Source organism: Carcharodon carcharias, chromosome 4, assembly GCF_017639515.1.
Source record: "Carcharodon carcharias isolate sCarCar2 chromosome 4, sCarCar2.pri, whole genome shotgun sequence".
NCBI lineage: Eukaryota > Metazoa > Chordata > Chondrichthyes > Lamniformes > Lamnidae > Carcharodon > Carcharodon carcharias.
In genome coordinates this window covers 204927018-204953979 of record NC_054470.1, presented here as the reverse complement: position 1 = coordinate 204953979, position 26962 = coordinate 204927018, and the positions used below count along the sequence as shown (strand labels likewise).

Sequence of the window (26962 nt, the reverse complement as noted above, 5' to 3'; positions counted from 1 at the left end):
GACATCACTGCAGGAGTTCCTCAGGGTAGTGTCCTCGGCCCAACCATCTTCAGCTGCTTCATCAATGACCTTCCTTCCTTCATAAGGTCAGAAGTGGAGATGTTCACTGATGATTGCACAATGTTCAGCACCATTCACGACTCCTCAGATACTGAAGCAGTCCGTGTCCAAATGCAGCAAGATCTGGACAATATCCAGGCTTGGACTGACAAGTGGCAAGTAACATTTATGCCACACAAGTGCCAGACCATGACCATCTCCAACAAGAGAGAATCTAACCATTGCCCCTTGATGTTCAATGGCATCACCATCTCTGAGTCCCCTACTATCAACATCGTGAGGGTTACCAATGTCCAGAAACTGAACTGGACCAGCCATATAAATACTGTGGCTATGAGAGCAGGTCAGAGGCTAGGAATCCTGAGGTGAGTAACTCACCTTCTGATTCCCCAAAGCCTGTCCACCATCTACAAGGCACAAGTCAGGAGTGTGATGGAATACTCCCCACTTGCCTGGATGAGTGCAACTCCCACAACACTCAAGAAGCTTGACACCATCCAGGACAAAGCAGCCCTCTTGATTGGCTCCACATCCACAAACATTCACTCCCTCCACCACCGACCCACAGTAGCAGCAGTGTGTCCATCTACAGGATGCACTGCAGGAATTCGCCAAGACTTCTTGGACAGCACCTTCCAACACAACCTCTACCATCTAGAAGGACAAGGGCAGCAGATAGATGGGAACACCACCACCTGGAAGTTCCCCTCCAAGTCACTCACCATCCTGACTTGGAAATATATCGCCGTTCCTTCACTGTCGCTGGGTCAAAATCCTGGAACAGCACTGTGGGTGTACCTACACCACATGGACTGCAGCAGTTCAAGAAGGCAGCTCACCACCACCTTCTCAAGGGCAATTAGGGATGGGCAATAAATGCTGGCTCAGCCAGTGAAGCCCACATCACGTAAACGAATAAAAAAAGGGAACAGGTTCATAAATCCCATGAAAACCCTCTATTACATTTTCATTCATCAAAACATCTGGAACACAGATTGTATCATCAGGACCATCAATGACTGATCTCTCAGCCTGTCTCAAAATTTGTTTCCTTGTTTTGTTGGAGGAGTAAGAGAACAATGTCCCTTCAAGACCAAACCTCTAGCACCCTGAGTCACTTTAGCAGTATTCAAGAGACAATTCCCCTCAATACCTGAGCCACATTCCCTAAATTGAAGGAACCAGATAGGTTTTTCGCAACAATCGGCAAAGGTTTCAGGGTCATCGTCAGATCTTTAATTCCGGATTGCTATTGGATTCACATTTCACCATCTGCTGTGGTGGGATTCGAACCCGGATCCCCAGAGCAGTACCCTGGGTCTCTGGATTACTAGTCCAGCGACAGTACCACCACCTCCCCCAACTCTCTTTTTCAAGTACAAGTTTTTAATTTCTTTTCCTTTTTCTATCTTGAGCTACTTCATTTGCAGCTAAATTCTAGCTAATTCAAGTTGTGTTATACCTGTGGCAGGCTTTTCTTCCAATTCCAAATGTCGTATTATCTCAGTTAAATCTGCATTCTTAACCCCTACTTTTAACTCTAACTTTAACTCTTATGCTAGCCTTGGTTATCTGTTGCAAATCACTCAGGGATAAATTGTTCCCCTCCAGAAATATAGTAGCCTCTGACAAAGCTATTCTGCTTTTCAATCTTAGGAACAAAGGAGCAGGAGGCGGCCATTTGGCCCATCGAGTCTGCTCCACCACTCAATCAAATCATGGCCGATCAGCTACCTTGGTGCCACTTTCCTTGATGTCATTAGTCTCCAGAAATCTATCGATCTCTGTCTTGAACATGCTCAATGATTGAGCTTCCACAGCCCCTGGGGTAGAGAATTCCAAAGATTCACCACTGCCTAAGTGAATTTATGTAGATTGTGAATAGCTGTGGACCTAGCACTGATCTGCCATCCTGAGAATGGCCCGTTTATCCCTATTCTGTTTTTATCTTTTAACCAATTCTCAATCCATAGCAGTTATTACCCCCAATCCCATATTCTCTAACTTTGTTTACTAACCTCCTGTTATCAAAAGCCTCCTGAAAATCTAAATACGCCACATCCACTGGTTCTCCTTTATCTAGGCTACAGGTAACATCCTTGCAAAATTCTCAACAAGTTCGTCAAACACGATTCCCCTTTCATAAATGCTTGTTGACTCTGCCCAAACTCCTCATTATTTTCCAAGTGTCTAGTTATCATATCCTTTATAATAGATTCTAACATTTTCCCTAACACAGACATCAAATTAACCGAACTGTAGCTCTCTGTTTTCTCTCTCCTTCCCTTCTTAAATAGTGGGGTTACATTGTGACTTTCCAGCCTGCAGCAACCTTTCCAGAATCTCTGGAATTTTGAAAGATAACCACCAATGCATCCATCATCTCTCTAGTCGAATTCACCATGGACACCTTATCAACTTTAACCTCAACTAGTCCCAGCACCCATGTTTGTCTGTGAATTCGAAACCTCATCAGAGCCCCCAATTTATGCCATTGTCCCATAAAGCCCCCAGTTTGTGTTATGACCCTGTGCCAGGCCCCCCAAGGTTTTGTTAAGATCAGGTTAGAAACCAATAACGTTTTCTTTAAAGCAGATTCAAGACACCTGCTACCAAAATAAAGTCACAAGATTCCATGGGTTTTGAACAAACTGAAATAAACTTTACAATACGCGGTCAGAAAGATAAAACAGTTTACAATATCTATCTTATACTGTAGCATTCAGGGTAAATATGAGCTACATGTGAATTAACAAGCAGACTGTGGTTGAACACACCACATTGCACAATAAATGGCATATGCAAACAAGACAGAGTCCACGGATTTCTCAACAACCCACCTAGACATCAGTAAACACTGCGTCAATCAACCTCGTTGCAACTCTGTCTCTCTCACAATGGACTCTAGACTTCACCGTTGAAGATCTAGCCTTGAAATTCTCCCCAAAAGTCACTCCAATTCGGACAGACAACCCACCTCGCAGGGTTTCAATCCCGTATCCAGAGATTGTTTTTTTTAATTCTTTCATGGGATGTGGGTGTCGCTGGCTAGGCCAATATTTTTTATTGTCCATTACTAATTGCCCTTGAGAAGGTGGTGGTGAGCTGCCTCCTTGAACTGCTGCAGTCCATGTGGTGTAGGTACACCCACAGAGCTGTTAGGGAGGCAGTTCCAGGATTTTGGCCCAACAACAGTGAAGGAACAGTGATATATTTCCAGACAGGATGATGGCTTGGAGGGGAACTTGCAAGCTCTGGTGTTCCCATGCACCTGCTGCTCGGCGCTATTAAAGGAGACTTGGTGTATTGTTGCAGTGCATCTTTATAGATGGTACACACTACATACAAACATACGAACTAAGAGCAGGAGTAGGCCACTCGGCCCTTCAAGCCTGTTCCGCCTTTCAATAAGATCATCGCTGATGGCCAATCCCGATATTGTTTCACCCCCTTGTTACTCAAGATTCTATCTAGCTCTGCCTTAAAAATATTCAAAGACTGCTTCTACCGTCTTTTGAGGAAAAGAATTCCAAAGACACTCAGCCCTCTGAGAGAAAAACTTTCTCCTCATCTCTGTTCTAAATGGGTGACCCCTTATTTTTAAAACAGTGACCCCTAGTTCTAGATTCTCCCACAAGAGGAAACATCCTCTCCACATCCATCCTGTCAACACCTCTCAGGACCTTACATGTTTCAGTCAAGTCGCCTCTTACTCTTCTAAACTCCAGTGGATACAAGCCTAACCTGTCCAACCTTTCCTCATAAGACAACCCGTCCATTCCAGGTGTTAGTCTGGTAAACCTTCTCTGAACTGCTTCTAATGCATGTACATCCTTCCTTAAATAAGGAGACCAGTGCTGTACACACTACTCCAGATGTGGTCTCACCAGTGCCCTGTACAACTGAAGCATAACCTCCCTACTTTTGTGATCAATTCCTCTCACATAAATGATAACATTCTATTAGCTTTCCTCATTACCTACTGTACCAGCATGCTAACCTTTTGTGATTCATGCACCAGGGCACCCAGATCCCTCTGTATCTCAGAGCTCTGCAATCTCTCACCATTTAGGTAATATGCTTCTCTTTTATTCTTCCTGCCAAAATGGACAATTTCATACTTTCCCAAATTATACTCCATTTCCCAGGTCTTTGCCCACTCACTTACCCTGTCAATTTCCCTTTGTAACCTCCTTATGTCCTTTTTTGTATTTGTTCACGGGATGTGGGTGTCACTGGCTGGGCCAGCATTTATTGCCCATCCCTAATTGTTCTTGAGAAGGTGGTGGTGAGCTGCCTTCTTGAACCGCTGCTGTCCATGTGGTGTAGGTACACCCACAGTGCTGTTAGGGAGGGAGTTCCAGGATTTTGACCCGGTGACAGTGAAGGAGTGGCGATATATTTCCGAGACACAACTTACTTTCCTACCTATCCTTGTGTCATCAGTAAATTTAGCAACCATATCTCCGGTTCGTTCATCCAAGTTATTTATAACAATTGTAAAAAGTTGAGGCCCAGCACTGATCCCTGTGGCACACCACCCATTACATCCTGCCAACCAGAAAAAGACCCATTTATGGATACTCTCTGTTTCCCGTAAGCCAGCCAATCTTCTATCCATGCCAAATGACGCCCCCTACACCATGAGCTTTTATTTTTTGCAATAACCTTTGATGTGGCACTTTATCAAACACCTTCTGGAAATCTAAGTACATGTGTGTCGGTGGTGGATGTGATGCCAATCAAGCGGGTTGCTTTGTCCTGGATGGTGTCAAGCATCTTGAGTGTTGTGGGAGTTGCACTCATCCAGGTGAGCGGAGAGTATTCCATCACACTCCTGACTTGTGCCTTGTAGATGGTGGATGGGCTTTGGGGAGTCAGGAGTGAGTTACTCTCTGGAGAACCCCAGCCTCTGACCTGCTCTTGTAGCCACAGTATTTATATGGCTAGTCCAGTTCAGTCTCTGGTCAATGGTAACCCTCAGGACGTTGATAGTGGGGGATTCAGTGATGGTAATGCCATTGAATGTCAAGGGAAGATGGTTAGATTCTCTCTTGTTGGAGATGGTCATTGCCTGGCACTTGTGTGTTGTGGATGTTACTTGCCACTTGTCAGCCCAGTATATTGTCCAGCTGTAGCTGCATTTGGACATGGACTGCTTCAGTATCTGAGGAGTCGCGAATGGTGCTGAACATTGTGCAACCATCAGCGAACATTCCCATTTCTGACCTTATGATGGAAGGAAGGTCATTGATGAAGCAGCTGAAGATGGTTGGGCCGAGGACACTACCCTGAGGAACTCCTGCAGTGATGTCCTGGAGCTGAGATGACTGACCTCCAACATCCACAACCATCTTCCTTTGTGCTAGGTATGACTCCAACCAGCAGAGAGCTTTCCCCCTGATTCCTATTGCCTCCAGTGTTGCTAGGGCTTCTTGATGTCACACTCAGTCAAATGCTGCCTTGATGCCAAGGGAGTCACTCTCACCTCACCTCGGGAGTTCAGTTCTTTTGTCCATGTTTGAACCAAGGCTGTAATGAGGTCAGGAGCTGAGTGGCCCTGGCAGAACTCAAACTGGGTGTCAGTGAGCAGGTTATTGCTAAGCAAATGCTGCTTGATAGCACTGTTGATGACCCCTTCCATTACTTTACTGCTGATGGAAAGTAGACTGATGGGGCGGTAATTGGCCTTGTTGGATTTGTCCTGCTTTTTGTGTACAGGACATACCTGGGTAATTTTCCACATAGCCGGGTAGATGCCAGTGTTGTAGTTGTACTGGAACAGCTTGGCTAGGGGTGCGGCAAGTTCTGGAGCACAAATCTTCGGATTGGCTGAAGACTGGCATCTGTGATGCTGGGGACCTCCGGATGAGGCTGAGATGGATCATCCACTTGACACTTCTGGCTGAAGATTGTAGCAAATGCTTCAGCCTTATCTTTTGCACTGATGTGCTGGGCTCCTCCATCATTGAGGATGGGGATATTTGTGGAGCCTCCTCCTCCAGTGAGTTGTTTAATTGTCCACCACCATTCACAACTGGATGTGGCAGGACTGCAGAGCTTAGATCTGATCCGTTGGTTGTGGGATTGCTTAGCTTTGTCTATTACTTGCTGCTTATGCTGTTTGGCATGCAAATAGTCCTGTGTTATAGCTTCACCAGGTTGGCACCTCATTTTTAGGTAAGCCTGGTGCTGCTCCTGTCATGCCCTCCTGCACTCTTCATTGAACCAGGGTTGATCCCCTGGCTTGATGGTAATGTTAGAGTGGGGGATATGTCAGGCCATGAGGTTACAGATTGTGTTTGAGTACAATTCTGCTGCTGCTGATGGTCCACAGCACCTCATGGATGCCCAGTCTTGAGTTGCTAGATCAGTTTGAAATCTATCCCATTTAGCACGGTGGTAATGCCACACAACACGACGGGAGAGTTTTTTAAAAAAAATTTTTATGTGATGTGAGCTTCGCTGGCTGGGCCAGCATTTATTGCCCATCACTAGTTGCCCTTGAGAAGGTGGTGGTGAGCTGCCTTCTTGAACCGCTGCAGTCCATGTGGTGTAGGTACACCCACAGTGCTGTTAGGGAGGGAGTTCCAGGATTTTGACCCAGTGACAGTGAAGGAACAGTGATATATTTCCAAATCAGGATGGTGTGTGACTTGGAGGGGAACTTCCAGATGGTGGTGTTCCCATCTATCTGCTGCCCTTGCCCTTCTAGATGGTAGTGGTTGCTGGTTTGGATGCAGCAGCTGTGGAGAGAGAGACAGCGTTGGGGCAATGTTTTCAGCTTGACAGCGGGCACGTCCCAATATCATTGTGGGATATTTTGGTCAGCAGATGCTCGTGAGAGTTGGCAGCACGCCCACTCACAATTAAGAGGGTTATTAAGCCCATTAATCCATTAATTAATTTGAACTTTCCACTGCCCGTGGGTGAATAGGCCAGGCAGCCTTTATATTTTTTGTGAAACCTCATCCACAGACAGGATGAGGTTTCCAACAGCAAATCTTAAAAATAGTAAAATAAATGTTTAAACTCCTTTTTAACATGTCTCTGCTCATGTCACAGAGTCCCACGGGGACATGTTTGCCTTATTTTTCTAATCTTTATTTTTAATTTTTACATCTTCAGCTCCCTAAGGAAGCTCTGTGCCTTCAGGGAGCTTTTAATGAGCGTACCCCCTCTCTGGAGAAGAGTCATACGGACTCGAAACGTTAACTCTGTTTCTCTCATCACAGATGCTGCCAGACCTGCTGAGTTTTTCCAGCATTTTCTGTTTTCCATTCAGATTTCCAGCACCTGCAGTATTTAGCTTCTATTCTAAAAGAGATCGTTGCAGAGATAGTGGGTGTGCTGGGTATGATTTCCAAAGCTCTCTAGATTTTAGAACATTTCCAGTGGATTGGAAGTTAGCAAATGTAACACTGACACTTACTGAGCTATTTAAGTAAGCTATTTAAAAAAGGAGGGAGGGAGAAACTGGGAACTGCAGGCCTGTTAGCCTGACATCAGTCATCAGAAAAGTGTGGAATCTATTATTAAGGAAGTCTTAACAATGCACTTCAAAAAGCATAGTATGATTATAACAAGTCAGTGGTTTTACAAAAGGGAAATAGTGTCTGATGTTTTTTTTTGATGATGTAGGAGATGGTGGCAGAGTGATAATTTCACTGGATTAATAATCGAGAAGCCCCAGGCTAATGCTCTGGGGACATAGATTCAGACCCCACCAAGGCAGCTGGTGGAATTTAAATTCAATTAATAAATCCACAATTGAAAGTTAGCCTCAGTAACGGTAACCATGACAAGTACCATTGATTGTTGTAAAAATCCATCTGGTTCACTAATGTCCTTTGGGGAAGGAAATTTGCCATCCTTATCCATTCTGGCCTATATGTGACTCCAGACCCACAGCAATGTGGTTGACTCTTATCTGCCCTCTGAAATGGCCAAGCAAGCCACTCAGTTCAAGAGCAGTTAGGGACGTGCAACAAATGCTGGTCTTGCTAGCAACCCCTGTAAAAGAATGAAGCAATGTAACTAATAGGGCAGATAAAAGGGAACCAGTATCACAGAATCTCACAGTGCAGAAGAGGCCCTTTGGCCCATCGAGTCTGCACCGACATGTGAGAAACACCTGACCTACCTATCTAATCCCATTTACCAGCACTTGGCCCAGAGGCAACCCACCTCCACCACCCTCCCAGGCAGCGCATTCCAGACTTTCACCACCCTCTGGGTAAAAAAGATTTTCCTCACATCCCCCTAAACCTCCTGCCCCTCACCTTGAACTTATGTCCCCTTGTGACTGACCCTTCAACTAAGGGGACCAGCTGCTCCCTATCCACCCTGTCCATGCCCCTCATAATCTTGTACACCTTGATCAGGTCGCCCCTCAGTCTTCTCTGCTCCAACGAAAACAACCCAAGTCTATCCAACTTCTCTTCATAACTTAAATGTTTCATCCCAGGCAACATCCTGGTAAATCTCCTCTGCACCCCCTCCAGTGCAATCACATCCTCCCTATAATGTGGCGACCAGAACTGCACACAGTACTCCAGCTGTGGCCTCACCAAGGTTCTATACAACTCCAACATGATCTCCCTACTTTTATAGATGTAGTATGCTTGGATTTCCAAAAGGCATTCAGTAAGGTGCCACACAAAAGGTTAAAACATGCGGTTAAGGGCTCATGGAGTTGGCGAGTAATCTATTAGCATGGATAGAGGATTGATTAACAGATAGGAGACAGAGAGTAGGGATAAATGGGGCATTTTCAAGCAGGCTGTGACTGGTGGAGTGCCACAAGGGTCAGTGTTGGGGCCTTGACTACTTATAATCTAATATAATGACTTGGACAAAGAGACAGAGAGTATTGTATCTAAGCTTGCTGATGATAGAAAGCTAGATTAGGAATGTAAGTTGTGAGGAGGACACAAAGAGGCTACAAAGAGACATAAACAGGTTGAGTGAGCAGACAACAAGGTGGCTAATGAAGTATAATGTGGGGAAGTGTGAAATTATTCACTTTGTTCAAAAGAATAGGAAAGCATGAAATTTGTACATGTTTATGTTCAGGTTATTTAGGACTGAGATGAAAAGAAAATTCTTCACTCAAAGGGTTGTGAACCTTTGGAATTCTCTACCCCAGAGGGTTATGGATGCTCCATTGGTGAATATATTTAAGGCTGGGATAGACAGATTTTTGCTTTCTAGGGGAATTAAGGGATTTGGGGGGTGGGGAATAAATGGAGCCAAAGCCCAAGATCAGGCCCGATCGTGTTGAATGGTGGAGCAGACTCGACGAGCTGAACCATCTACTCCTGTTTCTTATGTTCTCCTTTCTTTCCTTCCCTATCTTCTTTGAACATCTTGTATCCGGGAATAATTAGTTCCCAGGCCTGCCCGCTTTTTTTGAGCCTCTGGTAGCCAGAATCACATACTTAGTTCGCTATCTGTACCTGCAGCTCCCTCACTTTACTGAACACCCTCCATGCCTTTACATACATCCACTGTAACCTTCCTATAAACCTTACAGCATTCCCTCTTACCCTGACGCCACCTGACTATTTATTACTCTAGTGCTATCTCTCTCTCCCACCTCCCAGCCAAGTTAGTGCAATTTAATTTACAGTTTTTAAAGTCCTCATTTAAATTCAGAAAGTTAATTTAAGTTTCGGTTTAAAATATACTTACCCAATACCACATATTAGTGATTCCACAGTGACTAAGTTTGCAAATTTTTACATTCACACAATGTGACCGCTCTCACAGTTGTTTAGTGTTGGCAGGCTGGAGTGAGTGTATACCTGGGCGTGCTGGTACCTGTGGGTCATGTGGAGAGAAAGGGTGAGTGTATACCTGGGCATGCTGGTACCTGTGGGTTATGTGGAGAGAAAGGAGTGAGTGTATACCTGGGCATGGTGGTACCTGTGGGTTATGTGGAGAGAAGGGGTGAGTGTATACCGGGGCATGGTGGTACCTGTGGGTTATGTGGAGAAAAGGAGTGAGTGTATACCTGGCCATGCTGGTACCTGTGGGTTATGTGGAGAGAAAGGAGTGAGTGTATACCTGGGCATGGTGGTACCTGTGGGTTATGTGGAGAAAAGGAGTGAGTGTATACCTGGGCATGCTGGTACCTGTGGGTTATGTGGAGAGAAGGGGTGAGTGCATACCTGGGCATGCTGGTACCTGTGGGTCATGTGGAGAAAAGGGGTGAGTGTATACCTGGGTGTGCTGGTACCTGTGGGTTATGTGGAGAGAAGGGGTGAGTGTATACCTGGGTGTGCTGGTACCTGTGGGTCATGTGGAGAAAAGGGGTGAGTGTATACCTGGGTGTGCTGGTACCTGTGGGTTATGTGGAGAGAAGGGGTGAGTGTATACCTGAGCGTGCTGGTACCTGTGGGTTATGTGGAGAAAAGGGGTGAGTGTATACCTGGGTGTGCTGGTACCTGTGGGTTACGTGGAGAAAAGGGGTGAGTGTATACCTGGGCGTGGTGGTACCTGTGGGTTACGTGGAGAAAAGGGGTGAGTGTATACCTGGGCGTGCTGGTACCTGTGGGTCATGTGGAGAGAAGGGGTGAGTGTACACCTGGGCGTGGTGGTACCTGTGGGTCATGTGGAGAGAAGGGGTGAGTGTATACCTGGGTGTGCTGGTACCTGTGGGTCGTGTGGAGAGAAGGAGTGAGTGTATACCTGGGCGTGGTGGTACCTGTGGGTCATGTGGAGAGAAGGGGTGAGTGTATACCTGGGCGTGGTGGTACCTGTGGGTTATGTGGAGAAAAGGGGTGAGTGTATACCTGGGTGTGCTGGTACCTGTGGGTCATGTGGAGAAAAGGGGTGAGTGTATACCTGGGTGTGCTGGTACCTGTGGGTCGTGTGGAGAGAAGGGGTGAGTGTACACCTGGGCGTGGTGGTACCTGTGGGTCATGTGGAGAGAAGGGGTGAGTGTATACCTGGGTGTGCTGGTACCTGTGGGTCGTGTGGAGAGAAGGAGTGAGTGTATACCTGGGCGTGGTGGTACCTGTGGGTCATGTGGAGAGAAGGGGTGAGTGTATACCTGGGCGTGGTGGTACCTGTGGGTTATGTGGAGAAAAGGGGTGAGTGTATACCTGGGTGTGCTGGTACCTGTGGGTCATGTGGAGAAAAGGGGTGAGTGTATACCTGGGTGTGCTGGTACCTGTGGGTCGTGTGGAGAGAAGGGGTGAGTGTATACCTGGGCGTGGTGGTACCTGTGGGTCGTGTGGAGAGAAGGGGTGAGTGTATACCTGGGTGTGCTGGTACCTGTGGGTCGTGTGGAGAGAAGGAGTGAGTGTATACCTGGGCGTGGTGGTACCTGTGGGTCATGTGGAGAGAAGGGGTGAGTGTATACCTGGGCGTGGTGGTACCTGTGGGTTATGTGGAGAAAAGGGGTGAGTGTATACCTGGGTGTGCTGGTACCTGTGGGTCGTGTGGAAAGAAGGGGTGAGTGTATACCTGGGCGTGGTGGTACCTGTGGGTCGTGTGGAGAGAAGGGGTGTGATTATAGATTGTGGGTGCTGCAGTATATGACTCTTATTTCTTTGCTCTCAGGTCCTACAATATTAACAGATTGGCCTGTCAGGAAGTGGAAGACCTTCTGTCTATTGGTGAGTGGCACTGTGAATGGTGAGTTGGTCTGAGAAACTCTCTCCACATACAGGAGGGCTGGAGGAGATTATAGAGAGAATCAGAAAGGTTATAGCTCAGAAGGAGATCATTTGACCCATGATGCCGCTGCTGACTCTGCAGAAACAACTCAGCTAGTCCTATTCCCCGTAACCCTGAACATTTTTTCTCTTCAGACGTTTACCCAATTCCCTTTTCATGGCCATGACTGAACCTGATCCACCACACACTCAGTGCATTTCAGACCTTGGTAAGGAGAGGGGCTGTTTCAAGGAGGGACTTTTAACCAAGGATGAGAATTAAAACCGAGGCATCACTTGGCAGGAGCCAGCGTAGGTCAGTGAACACAGCTGACAGGTGAAAGGCAGCAGACTGGGCACTGGAAGATGCTGAGTAAGGAGTCTTAATTTTAAAAAATAAAACTGAAAATGGTGGAAAAACTCAACAGGTCTGGCAGCACCTGGAGAGAGAAATAGAGTTAACATATTGAGTCTGTAAGACTTCTTTAGAGCTAAAGAGGAGTAGAGATGTGACGAAATTGATAGTGTTTAAATGGGGTGGAGCAGGTGAAGCTGGATAGAAGGACAGGGATAGGTGGGAGCTAAGGAGAAATTTGACAAAGGTGACATGGACACAGGACAAAGGAAGCATTAATGGTAGTGTTAAAGACTAAAGAATGTGCTGATAGTGGCAAAAAAGTAAGATAGCAGAATGTATTAATAGCAGAACAAGAGTCAGTGCTCTGAAAGCACTTTACAGCCTTCCAGACTTAACACTGAGTTCCAACAGCTTCAGACTATGAACTCTCTCTTCCATCTTTACCTCTTTGTTTAATCCATTTTTAAAAATGTATTTATTCTTTTTTTAAATCCTTTTTCCTAACCCACCCTTCCACACAGGGCCATCTGCCACCAGTTGCTACATTACACTTTCCCAAAGCGCTGACCCTTGTTCTGCTATTATCACATTCTGCTTTCTTACCTTTAGCCACTATCAGCACCTTCTTTAACTCTTACCACTGCCATTAACACTCCCTTTGTCTTGTGTCCATGTCAATCTCTCCTTAGCTCCCACCTATCCCTGACCTTCTGTCTTGCTCCACCCCCTCTTAAACAGTATAAAATCTATCACATTTCTACTTCCCTTCAGCTCTGAAGAAGGGTCACACAGACTTGAACTGTTAACCTTGTTTCCCTCTCCACAGATGCTGCCAGACCTGCTGAGTTTTTCCAGCCATTTTGATTTAATTTCAGATTTCCTGCATCCACAGTGTTAATTTTTAAAAATCTTTTTGTAAAAATCTAATTTTGTTTGAAGTTAGCATTTAACTGAAATCTACAGTTTAAATTCTGAAGTTCCCAGCCTTAAGCAGGGTTTTACCAAGGTCACCACGGGGTGAGCAGTTGGACTTAGATAATTGAAGCAGCAGCTGGAACTGGTTCCTCTGTAGCTGGGTCAGCAGCTCTATTAACAGGGCACATAAAGCCAGACAACTTAGTGTGAGTTGGAATAGAGTGCTGGGAGCGAGAGGAGGAAAGGAAAGAGGTGCTCCTTTGCTTTTAGCATTTGATAATGAGAGAGGAGCAGTAGCCTTAAAGAGCGAGGGGAACAAGGCCTGAGACCCCAGCAGGATCAGGAGCTAGTGCAAGGGGAGCCATGGCCTTGGTAAGTAGGACCTGGTGAGTATTTCTACTGTCCAATCTTTAAAGTAAAAATTGGCCTTTAAACACTACTTAATCTAAACTGAAGTGTATGTAGTAAAGGAAGGTCACCAGTATACATGGGGAGGCGGTGGTGTAGTGGTATTATCGCTGGACTAGTAATCCAGAGACCCAGGGTAATGCTCTGGGGACGTGGGTTCAAATCCCACCACAGTAGATGCAGGAATCCCCTGTGTCCATCTCCCTCTCCAACAGATTTTCCGTTTTGCGGGAGAACAACCAAGTCCGTGACCATGAACCACCAGCGGCATAGCTGCACAAGGCAGGGGAAGGAGTGGAAGAGCAATAGTAATAGGGGATTCTATCGTAAGAGGAACAGATAGACCTTTCTGCAGACGTGACACCAAGATGGTGTGTCTCTGGTGCCAGGGTCAAGGTTGTCACACTCTGGAGGCTGAACAGCCAGAGGCCCATATCTGTTCCAATGAGATAAGTAAAAAGCGGGATGAGGCCCTGAAAACAGAATAGAGGGAGCTAGGAAATAAATTAAAAAGCAGGACCTCAAAGGTAGTAATCTCAGGATTACTCCCAGCGCCATGTGCTTGCGAGATCAGGAGTAGTAGAATAGACCAGATGAATGTGTGGTTGGAGAGATGGTGTAGGAGGGAGGGATTTAGATTCCTGAGGCATTGGGACCGACTCTGGGAAAGATAGTACCTGTACAAGCTGGACAGGTTGCACCCCAGCAGGACCGGGACCAATAGCGGGGTATTCGCTAGTATTGTTGTGGGGGGTGGTTTAAACTAGACTGGCAGGGGGGTGGGAACCTGAGCAGGGAGACACAAGAGAAGAAAACAAAGTTAGGAATGAAAAAGAGATAAGTAGAAAGCAGAAGTGGAAGGCAGAGGAAATGAGGGCAAGCAGCAAATAGGACCATAGTACAAAAAAATGTTAAAAAGACAAGTCTAAAGTTACTGTATCTGAATGCATGAAGCGTTCCCGATAAGTTAGACAAATTAACAGCGCAAATAGATATAAACGGATAAGATATCATTGCGATTATGGAGTCATGGCTGCTGAGTGACCCAAGGCTGGGAACTGAATATTCAAGAGTATTTGATATTTAGGACGATAAGGCAAAAAGGAAAAGGAGGTGGTGTGGTGTTGTTAGTTTAGGATAAAATACGATAGTGAGAGAGGATATTGGCACAGAAAATCTAGATGTCGAGTCAGTCTGATGGAGCTCAGAAGCAACAAGGGATGGAAAACATTAGTGGGCGTTGTCTATAGGCCGCCAAACAGTAGCTTTTTTAATTAATTTATGGGATGTGGGCTTCGCTGGCTGGGTCAGCATTTATTGCCCATCCCTAGTTGCCCTTGAGAAGGTGGTGGTGAGCTGCCTTCTTGAACCGCTGCAGTCCATGTGGTGTAGGTACACCCACAGTGCTGTTAGGGGAGGGAGTTCCAGGATTTTGACCCAGCGACAGTGAAGGAACTGCGATATATTTCCAAATCAGGATTGTGAGTGAAACTTGGAGGGGAACTTCCAGGTGGTGGTGTTCCCATCTATCTGCTGCCCTTGTCCTTCTAGATGGTAGTGCTCGTGGGTTTGGAAGGTGCTGTCAAACAAGGCTTGGTGAATTCCTGCAGTGCATCTTGTAGATGGTACACACTGCTGCTACTGTGCATCGGTGGTGGAGGGAGTGAATGTTTGTGGATGTGATGCCAATCAAGCGGCTGCTTTGTCCTGAACAATATCAAGCTTCTTGAGTGTTGTGGGAGCTGCACTCATCCAGGCTTTGAGTCAGGTGGTGAATTACTCACCATAGAATTCCTAGCCTCTGACCTGTTCTTGTAGTCACAGTATTTATATGGCTAGTCCAGTTCAGTTTCTGGTGAATGGTAGCCCCCAGGATGCTGAGAGTGGGGCATTCGGCAATGGTAATGCCATTGAATGTCAAGGGGCGATGGTTGGATTCTCTCTTGTTGGAGATGGTGATTGCCTGACACTTGTGTGGCATAAATGTTATTTGCCATTTGTCAGCCCAAGCCTGGATATTGTCCAGGTCTTGATGCATTTGGACATGGACTGCTTCAGTATCTGAGGAGTCGCAAATGGAGCTGAACATTGTGCAATCATCAGCGAGCATCCCCACTTCTGACCTTATGAAGGAAGGAAGGTCATTGATGAAGTAGCTGAAGGTGGTTGGGCCGAGGACACTACCCTGAGGAACTCCTGCAGTGATGTCCTGGAGCTGAGATGACTGATCTCCAAAAACCACAACCATCTTCCTTTGTGCTGGGTATGACTCCAACCAGCAGAGAGTTTTCCCCCTGATTCCCATTGACTCCAGTTTTCCTAGGGCTCCTTGATACCACACTCAGTCAAATGTTGCCTTGATGTTAAGGGCAGTCAGTCTCACCTCACCTCTGGAGCTCAGCTCTTTTATCCATGTTTGAACCAAGGCTGTAATGAGATCAGGAGCTGAGTGGCCCTGGCAGACCCCAAACTGAGCATCAGTGAACAGGTTATTGCTAAGCAAGTGCCTGATAGCACTGTTGATGATCCTTTCCATTATTTTACTGAAGATCGAGAGTTGACTGATGGGGTGGTAATTTGCCTTGTTCGATTTGTCCCACTTTTTGTGCACAGGACATACCTGGACAATTTTCCACATAGCCGGGTAGATGCCAATGTTGTAGCTGTACTGGAACAGTTTGGCTAGGGGCGCAGCAAGTTCTGGAGCACAAGTCTTCACTGCTATTCACAGAATCACAGTGCAGAAGAGGCCCTTCGGCCCATCGAGTCTGCACCAACACGTTAGAAACACCTGACCTACCTACCTAATCCCATTTACCAGCACTTGGCCCATAGCCTTGAATGTTATGAGATGCCAAGTGCTCATCCAGGTACTTTTTAAAGGATGTGAGGCAACCCGCCTCCACCACCCTCCCAGGCAGCGCATTCCAGACCGTCACCACCCTCTGGGTAAAAAAGATTTTCCTCACATCCCCCCTAAACCTCCTGCCCCTCACCTTGAACTTATGTCCCCTCGTGACTGACCCTTCAACTAAGGGAAACAGTTGCTCCCTATCCACCCTATCCATGTCTCTCATAATCTTGTACACCTCGATCAGGTCGCCCCTCAGTCTTCTCTGCTCCAACAAAAACAACCCAAGTCTATCCAACCTCTCTTCATAACTTAAATGTTTCATCCCAGGCAACATCCTGGTGAATCTCCTCTGCACCCTCTCCAGTGTAATCACATCCTTCCTATAATGTGGCGACCAGAACTGCACACAGTACTCCAGCTGTGGCCTCACCAAGGTTCTATACAACTCCCAACATGACCTCCCTACTTTTGTAATCTATGCCTCGATTGATAAAGGCAAGAGTCCCATATGCCTTTTTCACCACCGCACTAACATGCCCCTCTGCCTTCAGAGATCTATGGACACACACGCCAAGGACCCTTTGTTCCTCAGAACTTCCTAGTGTCATGCCGTTCATTGAATACTTCCTTGTCAAATTACTCCTTCCAGAGTGTATCACCTCACACTTTTCAGGGTTAAATTCCATCTGCCACTTATCTGCCCATTTGACCATCCCGTCTATATCTTCCTGTAGCCCAGGACACTCAACCTCACTGTTAACCACCTGGCCAATCTTTGTGTCATCCGCAAACTTACTAATCCTCCCCCCACATAGTCATCTATGTCGTCTATATAAATGACAAATAGTAGGGGACCCAGCACAGATCCCTGTGGTACGCCACTGGACACTGGCTGTCAGTCACTAAAGCATTCTTCTGTCATCATCCTCTGTCTCCTACAACTAAGCCCATTCTGAATCCACCTTATCAAATTACCCTGTATCCCATGTGCATTTGCCTTCTTTATAAGTCTCCCATGTGGGACCTTGTCAAAGTCTTTGCTGAAATCCAGATAAACTACATCAACTGCACTACCCTCACCTACACACCTGGTCAGCTCCTCAAAAAATTCAATCACATTTGTTAGGCATGACCTCCCTCTGACAAAGCCATGCTGACTATCCGTGATCAAACCTTGCCTCTCCAAGTGGAGATAGATTCTCTCCTTCAGAATTTTCTTCAATAGTTTCCCTACCACTGACGTGAGACTCACTGGCCTGTAGTTCCCTGGCTTATCTCTACAACCCTTCTTAAATAGCAGAACCACATTAGCTGTTCTCCAGTCCTCTGGCACCTCCCCTGTGGTCAAAGAGGAATTAAAAATTTGGGTCAGAGCCCCTGTGATCTCCTCCCTTGCCTCCCTCCGCAGTCTGGGACACAAATCATCCAGACCTGGAGATTTGCCCACTTTTCCAATACCTTGTCACTCCCTATATCAAATTACTCAGGAACCTCACAGTCTCTCTCCCTGAGTTCCATACCTTCATCCTCATTCTCTTGGGTGAAGATGGATGTGAAGGAGTCATTCAACACTCTACCGATGTCCTCTGGCTCTCCCTTGGTCCTTTATGGGCCCTACTCTGTCCCTAGTTATCCTCTTCCCATTGATATACTTATAGAATATCTTGGGATTTTCCCTACTTTTACCAGTCAGACCTTTCTCATATCCCCTCTTTGGTCTCCTAATTGCTTTCTTAAGCTCCACCCTGCACTGTCTGTACTCCACTAATGCCTCCACTGATTCCTTCCCTTGTACCTGCTAAAAGCCTCTTTTTTCCTTCTCATCATAACCTGAATATTTCTGGTCATCCATGGTTCTCTGGGCTTGTTACTTCTTCCTATCACCCAAGAGGGAACATGTTGAGCCTGTACCCTCCCCATTTCCTTTTTGAACCCTCCTCTCCCTCTTCCCCCCCCCCCCACCTGTCCAGCTTCAGTCCCCAGAATTAGGTCCAGCACTGTGCCGTCACTTGGATAAAAGCAAAAAACTGCGGATGCTGGAAATCCAAAAAAGAAACAAAAATACCTGGAAAAACTCAGCAGGTCTGACAGCATCTGCAGAGAGGAATACACTTAACGTTTCGAGTCCGTATGACTCTTCAACAGAACGGTTCTGTTGAAGAGTCATACAGACTCGAAACGTTAACTGTATTCCTCTCTGCAGATGCTGTCAGACCTGCTGAGTTTTTCCAGGTATTTTTGTTTCTGTGCCATCACTTGTTGGACCCTCTACATATTGACCTAAAAAGTTCTCCTGTACACATTTCAAGAAACCCACTCCATCCAAGCCCTGAACACTATGTCTATCCCAATTAATTTTGGGAAAGTTGAAATCACCCTATTGTTATTGTTTTTACACACCTCCGCAAATTTGCACATATTTGCTCCTCAATTTCCCATTGACTATCTGGGGGTTTATAACAAGCATCTAACAATGTGGCTTCCCCTTTTTTATTCCTAAGCTCTACCCACAAAGCTTCATTCGATGCCCCATCCAAGATATCATTTTCCCTTACCGCAGTAACTGACTCCTTAACTAATAATGCAACGCCTCCTCCTCTTTTACCCCCTCCCCTGTCTTTCCTGAAGGTTCTATATTCCGGAATGTTGAGCTGCCAATCCTGCCCCTCCCTCAACCACGTCTCAGTGATGGCTACTATATCACAATTCCACATGTCAATCCTCACCCTTAACTCATCCGTTTTCCCTGTAATACTCCTGGCATTAAAGTAGAGGCCATCCAGCCTTGCCTTATTCCCTTGAAGCTTAATGCAGCTGTACTCCCTCTGACTTGACTGTTTTACTGTATTATGATGTGTCCCTATTCTGCTAACATTCTGTGTCCCCTCCCCCTGCCGAATTAGTTTAAACTCCTTCCAACAGCACTAGCAAACCCACCCGCAAGGTTGTTAGTCCCACTCTGGTTCAGATGTAGATCGTCCCGCTTGTACAGGTCCCACCCCCAGAAACAGTCCCAGTGATCCAGGAATCTAAAACCCTCCTTCCTGCACCAACTCTTAAGCCACGTATTCACCTGCGCTATTCTCCTATTTCTGAGCTCGCTAGCATGTGGCGCTAGGAGTAATCCAGAGATTACAACCAGAGAGGTCCTGCTTTTCAGTCTACTGCCTAACTCCCTGAATTCTTGATGCAAGACCTCAGCCCTCTTTCTCCTTATGTCATTGGTACCAACATGTACCATGACCTCTGCCTTATCACCCTCCCTCTTCAGGATGCCCTGCAGCCGTTCAGTGGCATCCTGGACCCTGGTACCAGGGAGACAACATACCATCCTGGAGTCACATTGATGACCACAGTAGCACCTATCTGTTCCCCTGACTATAGAATCCCCTATTACTATTGCTCTTCCTCTCTTCCTCCCCTCCTGTACAGACAGGCTGCTTGTGGTGCCAGAAGTTTGGCTCTGTCCGCACTCCCTGGAGGTACCAGCACCCTCATCAGCCTCCAAAATGGAATACCGATTTGCGAGCGGGACCCCAGGGGACTCCTGAACTACCTGCCTGTTTCTCTTGGACTGCCTGGTGGTCACCCATTCCCTTCCTTCCTCAAGTCCCTTCAGCTGTGGTCTGACCTATCTAAACATGCTATCCACGATGTTCTCAGACTCGAGGATGCTCCACAGTGTCCCCAGCCACCGTTCCAGCTCTGAAACCTGAGCTTCCAGGAGCTGCAGCTGGACACACTTCCTGCACACATGCTGGTCCCGGGCACCGGAAATGTCCCCGGCTTCCCACATGGAGCACGAGGAGCACACCACGGCTTTGAGCTCTCCTGCCATGACTTTTCCTTTTAAATTTAACCTTTTAAATCAATTACTCTAGGGCCCTTCTTTCCTGATCCTCGTTACTACAGAAGATACAAACTATAAAGCACAAAAAAGACCTTAAACTATAAGCGATAATAGTTGTAAGTACTTACCCGACCTTACGCACTACTTAGCAGTCATTTCTTTCCCTTGTAGCCTCTGCTGCTGCAGCAGGGCAAGACCACGCTCCGAGGATTTTAGAAGTTGGATAGCAAAGAAAAAAATGCAAGGAACACCTTTTTCCCTCTGCGTCAAATTCCCACTGTGCACCAAATTGCCAATACCCACACTCACTCTGGCTGTGCCTCACTCAGGATGAGGTCTCTCCCCGTTCATGTGCAAGCTCACTATTGCCACAGGATTGGGAGCAGTTTAGAATTCAACAAAGGAGGACCAAGAGATTGATTAAGAGGGAAAAAATAGAGTATGAGAGTAAACTTGCAAGGAGCATAACAACGAAGTGTAGAAGCTTCTATAAGTATCTAAAAGGAAAAAGACCAGTGAAGACAAATGTAGGTCCCTTACTGTCTGAAACGGCTGAATTTATAATAGAGAACAAGGAAATACCAGAGTAACTAAACAACTACTTTAGTTCTGTCTTCACGGAGGAAGACTCAAATAACTTCCCAGAAATACTGGGGAACCAAGGGTCTAGCAAGAAGGAGGAATTGAAGGAAATTAGTATTACTAAAACAATAGTTTTGGAGAAATTCATGGGACTGAAAGCCAATAAATCCCCAGGGAACTAAAGGAAGTGGCCCTGGAAATAGTGGATGCGTTGGTTGTAATTTTCCAAAATTCTGTAGATTCTGGAACAGTCCCGGCAAATTGGAGGATGGCAAGTGTAACCCCAATATTTAAAAAAGGAGAGAAAAAACTGTGAATTACAGACCGGTTAGCCTAACATCAGTAGTAGGGAAAATGATAGAGTCTATTATTACGGATGTGAAACAGGACACTTCGAAAATACCAATGGGATTAGACAATGTCAACATGGGTTTATGAAAGGGAAATCATGTTTGACAAACCTACTGGAGTTTTTTGAGGATGTAACTAGCAGAATTGATAAGGGAGAACCAGTGGATGTGGTGTATTTGGATTTTCAGAAAGCTTTTGATAAAGTCCCACATAAGAGGTTAAGTGTGTAAAATTAAAGCACATGGGATTGGGGGTGATATACTGGCATGGATTGAGAATTGGTTAACAGACAGGAAACAGAGTAGGAATAAATTGGCCTTTTTTGGAGTCGCATGTGATGACTAGTGGGATACCCTTGAGATCAGTGCTTGGGCCCCAGCTATTCACAATATATAACAATTATTTGGATGAGGAAACCAAATGTAATATTTCCAAAACAAAAACAGAATTACCTGGAAAAACTCAGCAGGTCTGGCAGCATCGGCGGAGAAGAAAAGAGTTGACGTTTCGAGTCCTCATGACCCTTCAGCAGAACTGATTGTATATTAGAGGAGGGGTGAAACTTCCCTTCATTGTGAGAGGACTTGAGTACAGGAGCAAGGATGTCTTACTGCAGCTGTACAGGGCCTTGGTGAGACCACCAAGTTGTGCAGTTTTGGTCTCCTTACATAAGAAAGGATATACTTGCCATAGAGAGAGTGCAGCGAAGGTTCACCAGACTGATTCCTGGGATGGCAGGATTGTTGTATGAGGAAAGATTGGACTGACTAGGCCTTGATAGAGGAATGATATTTCCTCTGGCTGGGGGGTCTAGAACAAGGGGTCACAGTCTGAGGATACGAGGCAGGCCATTTAGGACTGAGATGAGAAGAAACCTCTTCACTCGAAGAGTGAAATTCTCTACCACAGAGAGCTGTGGAGGCCAAGTCACTGAATATATTTAAGATGGAAATAAATTTCTGGACTCAAGGCATCAAGGGGTATGGGGAGAGAGCAGGAGTATGGCATGGCAGCGGAGGATCAGCCATGATCATACGGAATGGTAAAGCAGGCTCGATAAGTTGAAGGACTATTGCTGCTCCTATTTTTCTATGTTTCTATATACATGAGGCTTTCAGAGGCAGATGAGCTGAGCCAGAACATAAATAGGACAAGGTTCCAGAGGTGGAAATAAGCAGCCTTAGTGATGACACTGATGTGAGGTCAGATTCTCACCTCAGGGCTGATTGGTCACCAAGGTTATGAACCGACTGGTTTAATCTCAGACTGTTACCCGGAAGAGGGATGCAGTCAGTAACTAGGGAGCAGAGTTTGAACCTGGACTAAAATTTGAAGAAATTTCTGCTCATCCAGTACTGGATGTCAGATCAGCAGTCTGATAATTTAGCAACACGAGGAGCCGAGACGGGTGGTGGTGATGTAGAGCTGGATGTCGTCATCGTACACGTGAAAACTAATGCTCTACATACAGATAATGACATTGAAGGGCAGTGTGTAGATGAGGAAGAGGGAACCAAGGATAGATCCTTGGGAGGTCACCAGAAATAACAATAAGGGAGCAGGAAGAGAAGCCATTGCAAGTGATTCTCTGGCTATGAATAGATAGATTAGAAATGAAGCAGGCGAGAGCAGAGCCACCCAGCTGGATGACATTGGAGAGGAGTTGGAGGAGGATGGTGTGGTTCTGAGGTCTGGGTTTGGGCCTGGCTGCACTCGAGTTTGGGTTTCTGAGTGGAAGGGTTTTGTTCTGCTGGGGTTGTACCTGGAATCCTCCCTTCATGGACTAACCATATGTTTCTGTGTTTTAGCTAAACAGAAGGGTAATGTGGATCTGACCATCAATCGAGAGCTTGTGGAACAAGGTGAGTGAGAGGTGAATTGCAGCTTGACAGGTATCCCACAAACAAACTGTCTACTCTTGATCTTCTACAGCAGGAAAAAGAAAGTTTGCATTTATATAGTGTCTTTCCCACCCTCAGGAGGTGTAAAATTTTTACAGCCAATGAAGGTGTACTTCCTGTTGTAATGTAGAAAGCAGCACACTGCAAACCCCTACAAGCAGCACTGAGGCAGTGAATAGTTTCTGGTTTGAGTGATGTTGGTTGAGGGATAAATGTTGCTGGAAGTGGGTTAACTGTCATCCTCAAAATAGTGTTACAAAATCTTATACCACCACCTGAGAGAACAGGTAGGGTCTTGATTCAACACCTTATCTGAAAAGCAGCACCTCCCACTGTGCAACGCTTACACAATATTCCCCTCCATCAGGCCGGTGCTTCCTCAGTACTGACCCTCCGACCTTGCACCACTCCCTCAGCGCTTTTTAAAAATTCATTCACAGGATGTGGGCTTCGCTGGCTGGGCCAGCATTTATTGCCCACCCCTAATTGCCCTTGAGAAGGTGGTGGTGAGCTGCCTTCTTGAACTGCTACAGTCCATGTGGTGTAGGTACACCCACAGTGCTGTTAGGAAGGGAGTTCCAGGATTTTGACCCAGTGACAGTGAAGAAACGGTGATATATTTCCAAGTCAGGATGGTGAGTGACTTGGAGGGTAACTTCCAGGTGGTGGTGTTCCCATCTATCTGCTGCCCTTGTCCTTCTAGATGGTAGTGGTCATGGGTTTGGAAGGTGCTGTGTAAGGAGCCTTGGTGAATTCCTGCAGTGCATCTTGTAGATGGTACACACTGCTGCTACTGTGTGTTGGTGGTGGAGGGAGTGAATGTTTGTGTATGTGGTGCCAATCAAGGGCTGCTTTGTCCTGGATGGTGTCAAGCTTCTTGAGTTTTGTGGGAGCTGCATTTATCCAGGCAAGTGGAGAGTATTCCATCACACTCCTGACTTGTGCCTTGTAGATGGTGGACAGGCTTTGGGGAATCAGAAAGTGAGTTACTCTCCGCAGGATTCCCAGCCTCTGACCTGCTCTTGTAGCCACAGTATTTATATGGCTAGTCCAGTTCAGTTTCTGGTCAATGGTAACCCCCCAGGATGTTGATAGTTGGGGATTCAGTGATGGTAATGCCATTGAACATCAAAGGGCAAAGGTTAGATTCCCTCTTGTTGGAGATGGTCATTACCTGACACTTGTGTGGCACAAATGTTACTTGCCACTTGTCACCCCAAGCCTGAATATTGTCCAGGTCTTGCTGCATTTGGACATGGACTGCTTCAGTATCTGAGGAGTCGCCAGTGGTGCTGAACATTGTGCAATCATCAGCGAACATCCCCACTTCTGACCTTAGGATGGAAGGGAGGTCAAGGCCCTCTCACAATGCGCCGCTCCCTCAGTATCGGACCTCCCACAGTGCGCTGCTCCCTCAGTATCGGACCTCCCACAGTGCGCTGCTCCCTCAGTACCGGACCTCCCTCAGTACCGGACCCCCCCACAGTGCGCCGCTCCCTCAGTACCGGACCTCCCACAGTGCGCTGCTCCCTCAGTACCGGACCTCCCACAGTACCGGACCTCCCTCAGTACCGGACCTCCCACAGTGCGCCGCTCCCTCAGTACCGGACCCCCCACAGTGCGCTGCTCCCTCAGTACCGGACCTCCCTCAGTACCGGACCTCCCTCAGTACCGGACCTCCCTCAGTATCGGACCTCTCACAGTGCGCCGCTCCCTCAGTATCGGACCCCCCACAGTGCGCTGCTCCCTCAGTACCGGACCTCCCACAGTGCGCTGCTCCCTCAGTATCGGACCTCCCACAGTGCGCTGCTCCCTCAGTACCGGACCCCCCACAGTGCGCTGCTCCCTCAGTACCGGACCTCCCTCAGTACCGGACCCCCCCACAGTGCGCTGCTCCCTCAGTACCGGACCTCCCACAGTGCGCTGCTCCCTCAGTACCGGACCTCCCTCAGTACCGGACCTCCCTCAGTACCGGACCCCCCCACAGTGCGCCGCTCCCTCAGTACCGGACCTCCCACAGTGCGCTGCTCCCTCAGTACCGGACCCCCCACAGTGCGCTGCTCCCTCAGTACCGGACCCCCCACAGTGCGCTGCTCCCTCAGTACCGGACCCCCCACAGTGCGCTGCTCCCTCAGTACCGGACCCCCCACAGTACTGGACCTCCCTCAGTACCGGACCCCCCACAGTGCGCCGCTCCCTCAGTACCGGACCCCCCACAGTGCGCCGCTCCCTCAGTACCGGACCCCCCACAGTGCGCCGCTCCCTCAGTACCGGACCCCCCACAGTGCGCCGCTCCCTCAGTACCGGACCTCCCTCAGTACCGGACCCCCCACAGTGCGCCGCTCCCTCAGTACCGGACCTCCCTCAGTATCGGACCTCCCACAGTGCGCTGCTCCCTCAGTACCGGACCTCCCTCAGTACCGGACCCCCCACAGTGCGTCACTCCCTCAGTACCGGACCTCCCTCAGTACCGGACCCCCCACAGTGCGCCGCTCCCTCAGTATCGGACCTCCCTCAGTACTGGACCTCCCTCAGTATCGGACCTCCCACAGTGCGCTGCTCCCTCAGTATCGGACCCCCCACAGTGCGCCGCTCCCTCAGTACCGGACCCCCCACAGTGCGCTGCTCCCTCAGTACCGGACCCCCCACAGTGCGCTGCTCCCTCAGTACCGGACCTCCCTCAGTACCGGACCTCCCTCAGTACCGGACCTCCCTCAGTACCGGACCCCCCACAGTGCGCCGCTCCCTCAGTACCGGACCCCCCACAGTGCGCCGCTCCCTCAGTACCGGACCCCCCACAGTGCGCCGCTCCCTCAGTACCGGACCTCCCACAGTGCGCCGCTCCCTCAGTACCGGACCCCCCACAGTGCGCCGCTCCCTCAGTACCGGACCCCCCACAGTGCGCCGCTCCCTCAGTACCGGACCCCCCACAGTGCGCCGCTCCCTCAGTACCGGACCCCCCACAGTGCGCCGCTCCCTCAGTACCGGACCCCCCACAGTGCGCTGCTCCCTCAGTACCGGACCTCCCTCAGTACCGGACCTCCCTCAGTACCGGACCCCCCACAGTGCGCCGCTCCCTCAGTACCGGACCCCCCACAGTGCGCCGCTCCCTCAGTACCGGACCTCCCACAGTGCGTCACTCCCTCAGTACCGGACCTCCCTCAGTACCGGACCTCCCACAGTGCGTCACTCCCTCAGTACCGGACCCCCCACAGTGCGCCGCTCCCTCAGTACCGGACCTCCCTCAGTACCGGACCCCCCACAGTGCGCCGCTCCCTCAGTACCGGACCTCCCTCAGTACCGGACCTCCCTCAGTACCGGACCCCCCACAGTGCGCTGCTCCCTCAGTACCGGACCTCCCACAGTACCGGACCTCCCTCAGTACCGGACCTCCCTCAGTACCGGACCCCCCACAGTGCGCCACTCCCTCAGTACCGGACCCCCCACAGTGCGCCGCTCCCTCAGTACCGGACCCCCCACAGTGCGCCGCTCCCTCAGTACCGGACCTCCCTCAGTACCGGACCTCCCACAGTGCGTCACTCCCTCAGTACCGGACCTCCCTCAGTACCGGACCTCCCTCAGTACCGGACCCCCCACAGTGCGCTGCTCCCTCAGTACCGGACCTCCCACAGTGCGCTGCTCCCTCAGTACCGGACCTCCCACAGTGCGCTGCTCCCTCAGTACCGGACCTCCCACAGTACTGGACCTCCCTCAGTACCGGACCCCCCACAGTGCGCCGCTCCCTCAGTACCGGACCTCCCTCAGTACCGGACCTCCCTCAGTACCGGACCTCCCTCAGTACCGGACCCCCCACAGTGCGCCGCTCCCTCAGTACCGGACCCCCCACAGTGCGCTGCTCCCTCAGTACCGGACCCCCCACAATGCGCCGCTCCCTCAGTACCGGACCTCCCTCAGTATCGGACCCCCCACAGTGCGCTGCTGCCTCAGTACCGGACCCCCCACAGTGCGCCGCTCCCTCAGTACCGGACCCCCCACAGTGCGTCACTCCCTCAGTACCGG

General features: G+C 48.4%; 1 protein-coding gene across 5 annotated transcripts in view; it reads left to right on the top strand.

Annotated features, from left to right (window-relative positions):
* Positions 1-26962, top strand: part of nadk2 (NAD kinase 2, mitochondrial) — a 70764-nt gene that overhangs the window by 32058 nt on the left and 11744 nt on the right. For all 5 annotated transcript variants that reach the window (XM_041185440.1, XM_041185444.1, XM_041185443.1 and 2 more), the window contains 2 exons: positions 11629-11684; positions 22850-22903. In XM_041185440.1, the coding sequence (XP_041041374.1) occupies positions 11629-11684; positions 22850-22903 (110 nt within the window). The remainder of the gene's footprint in view (positions 1-11628; positions 11685-22849; positions 22904-26962) is intronic.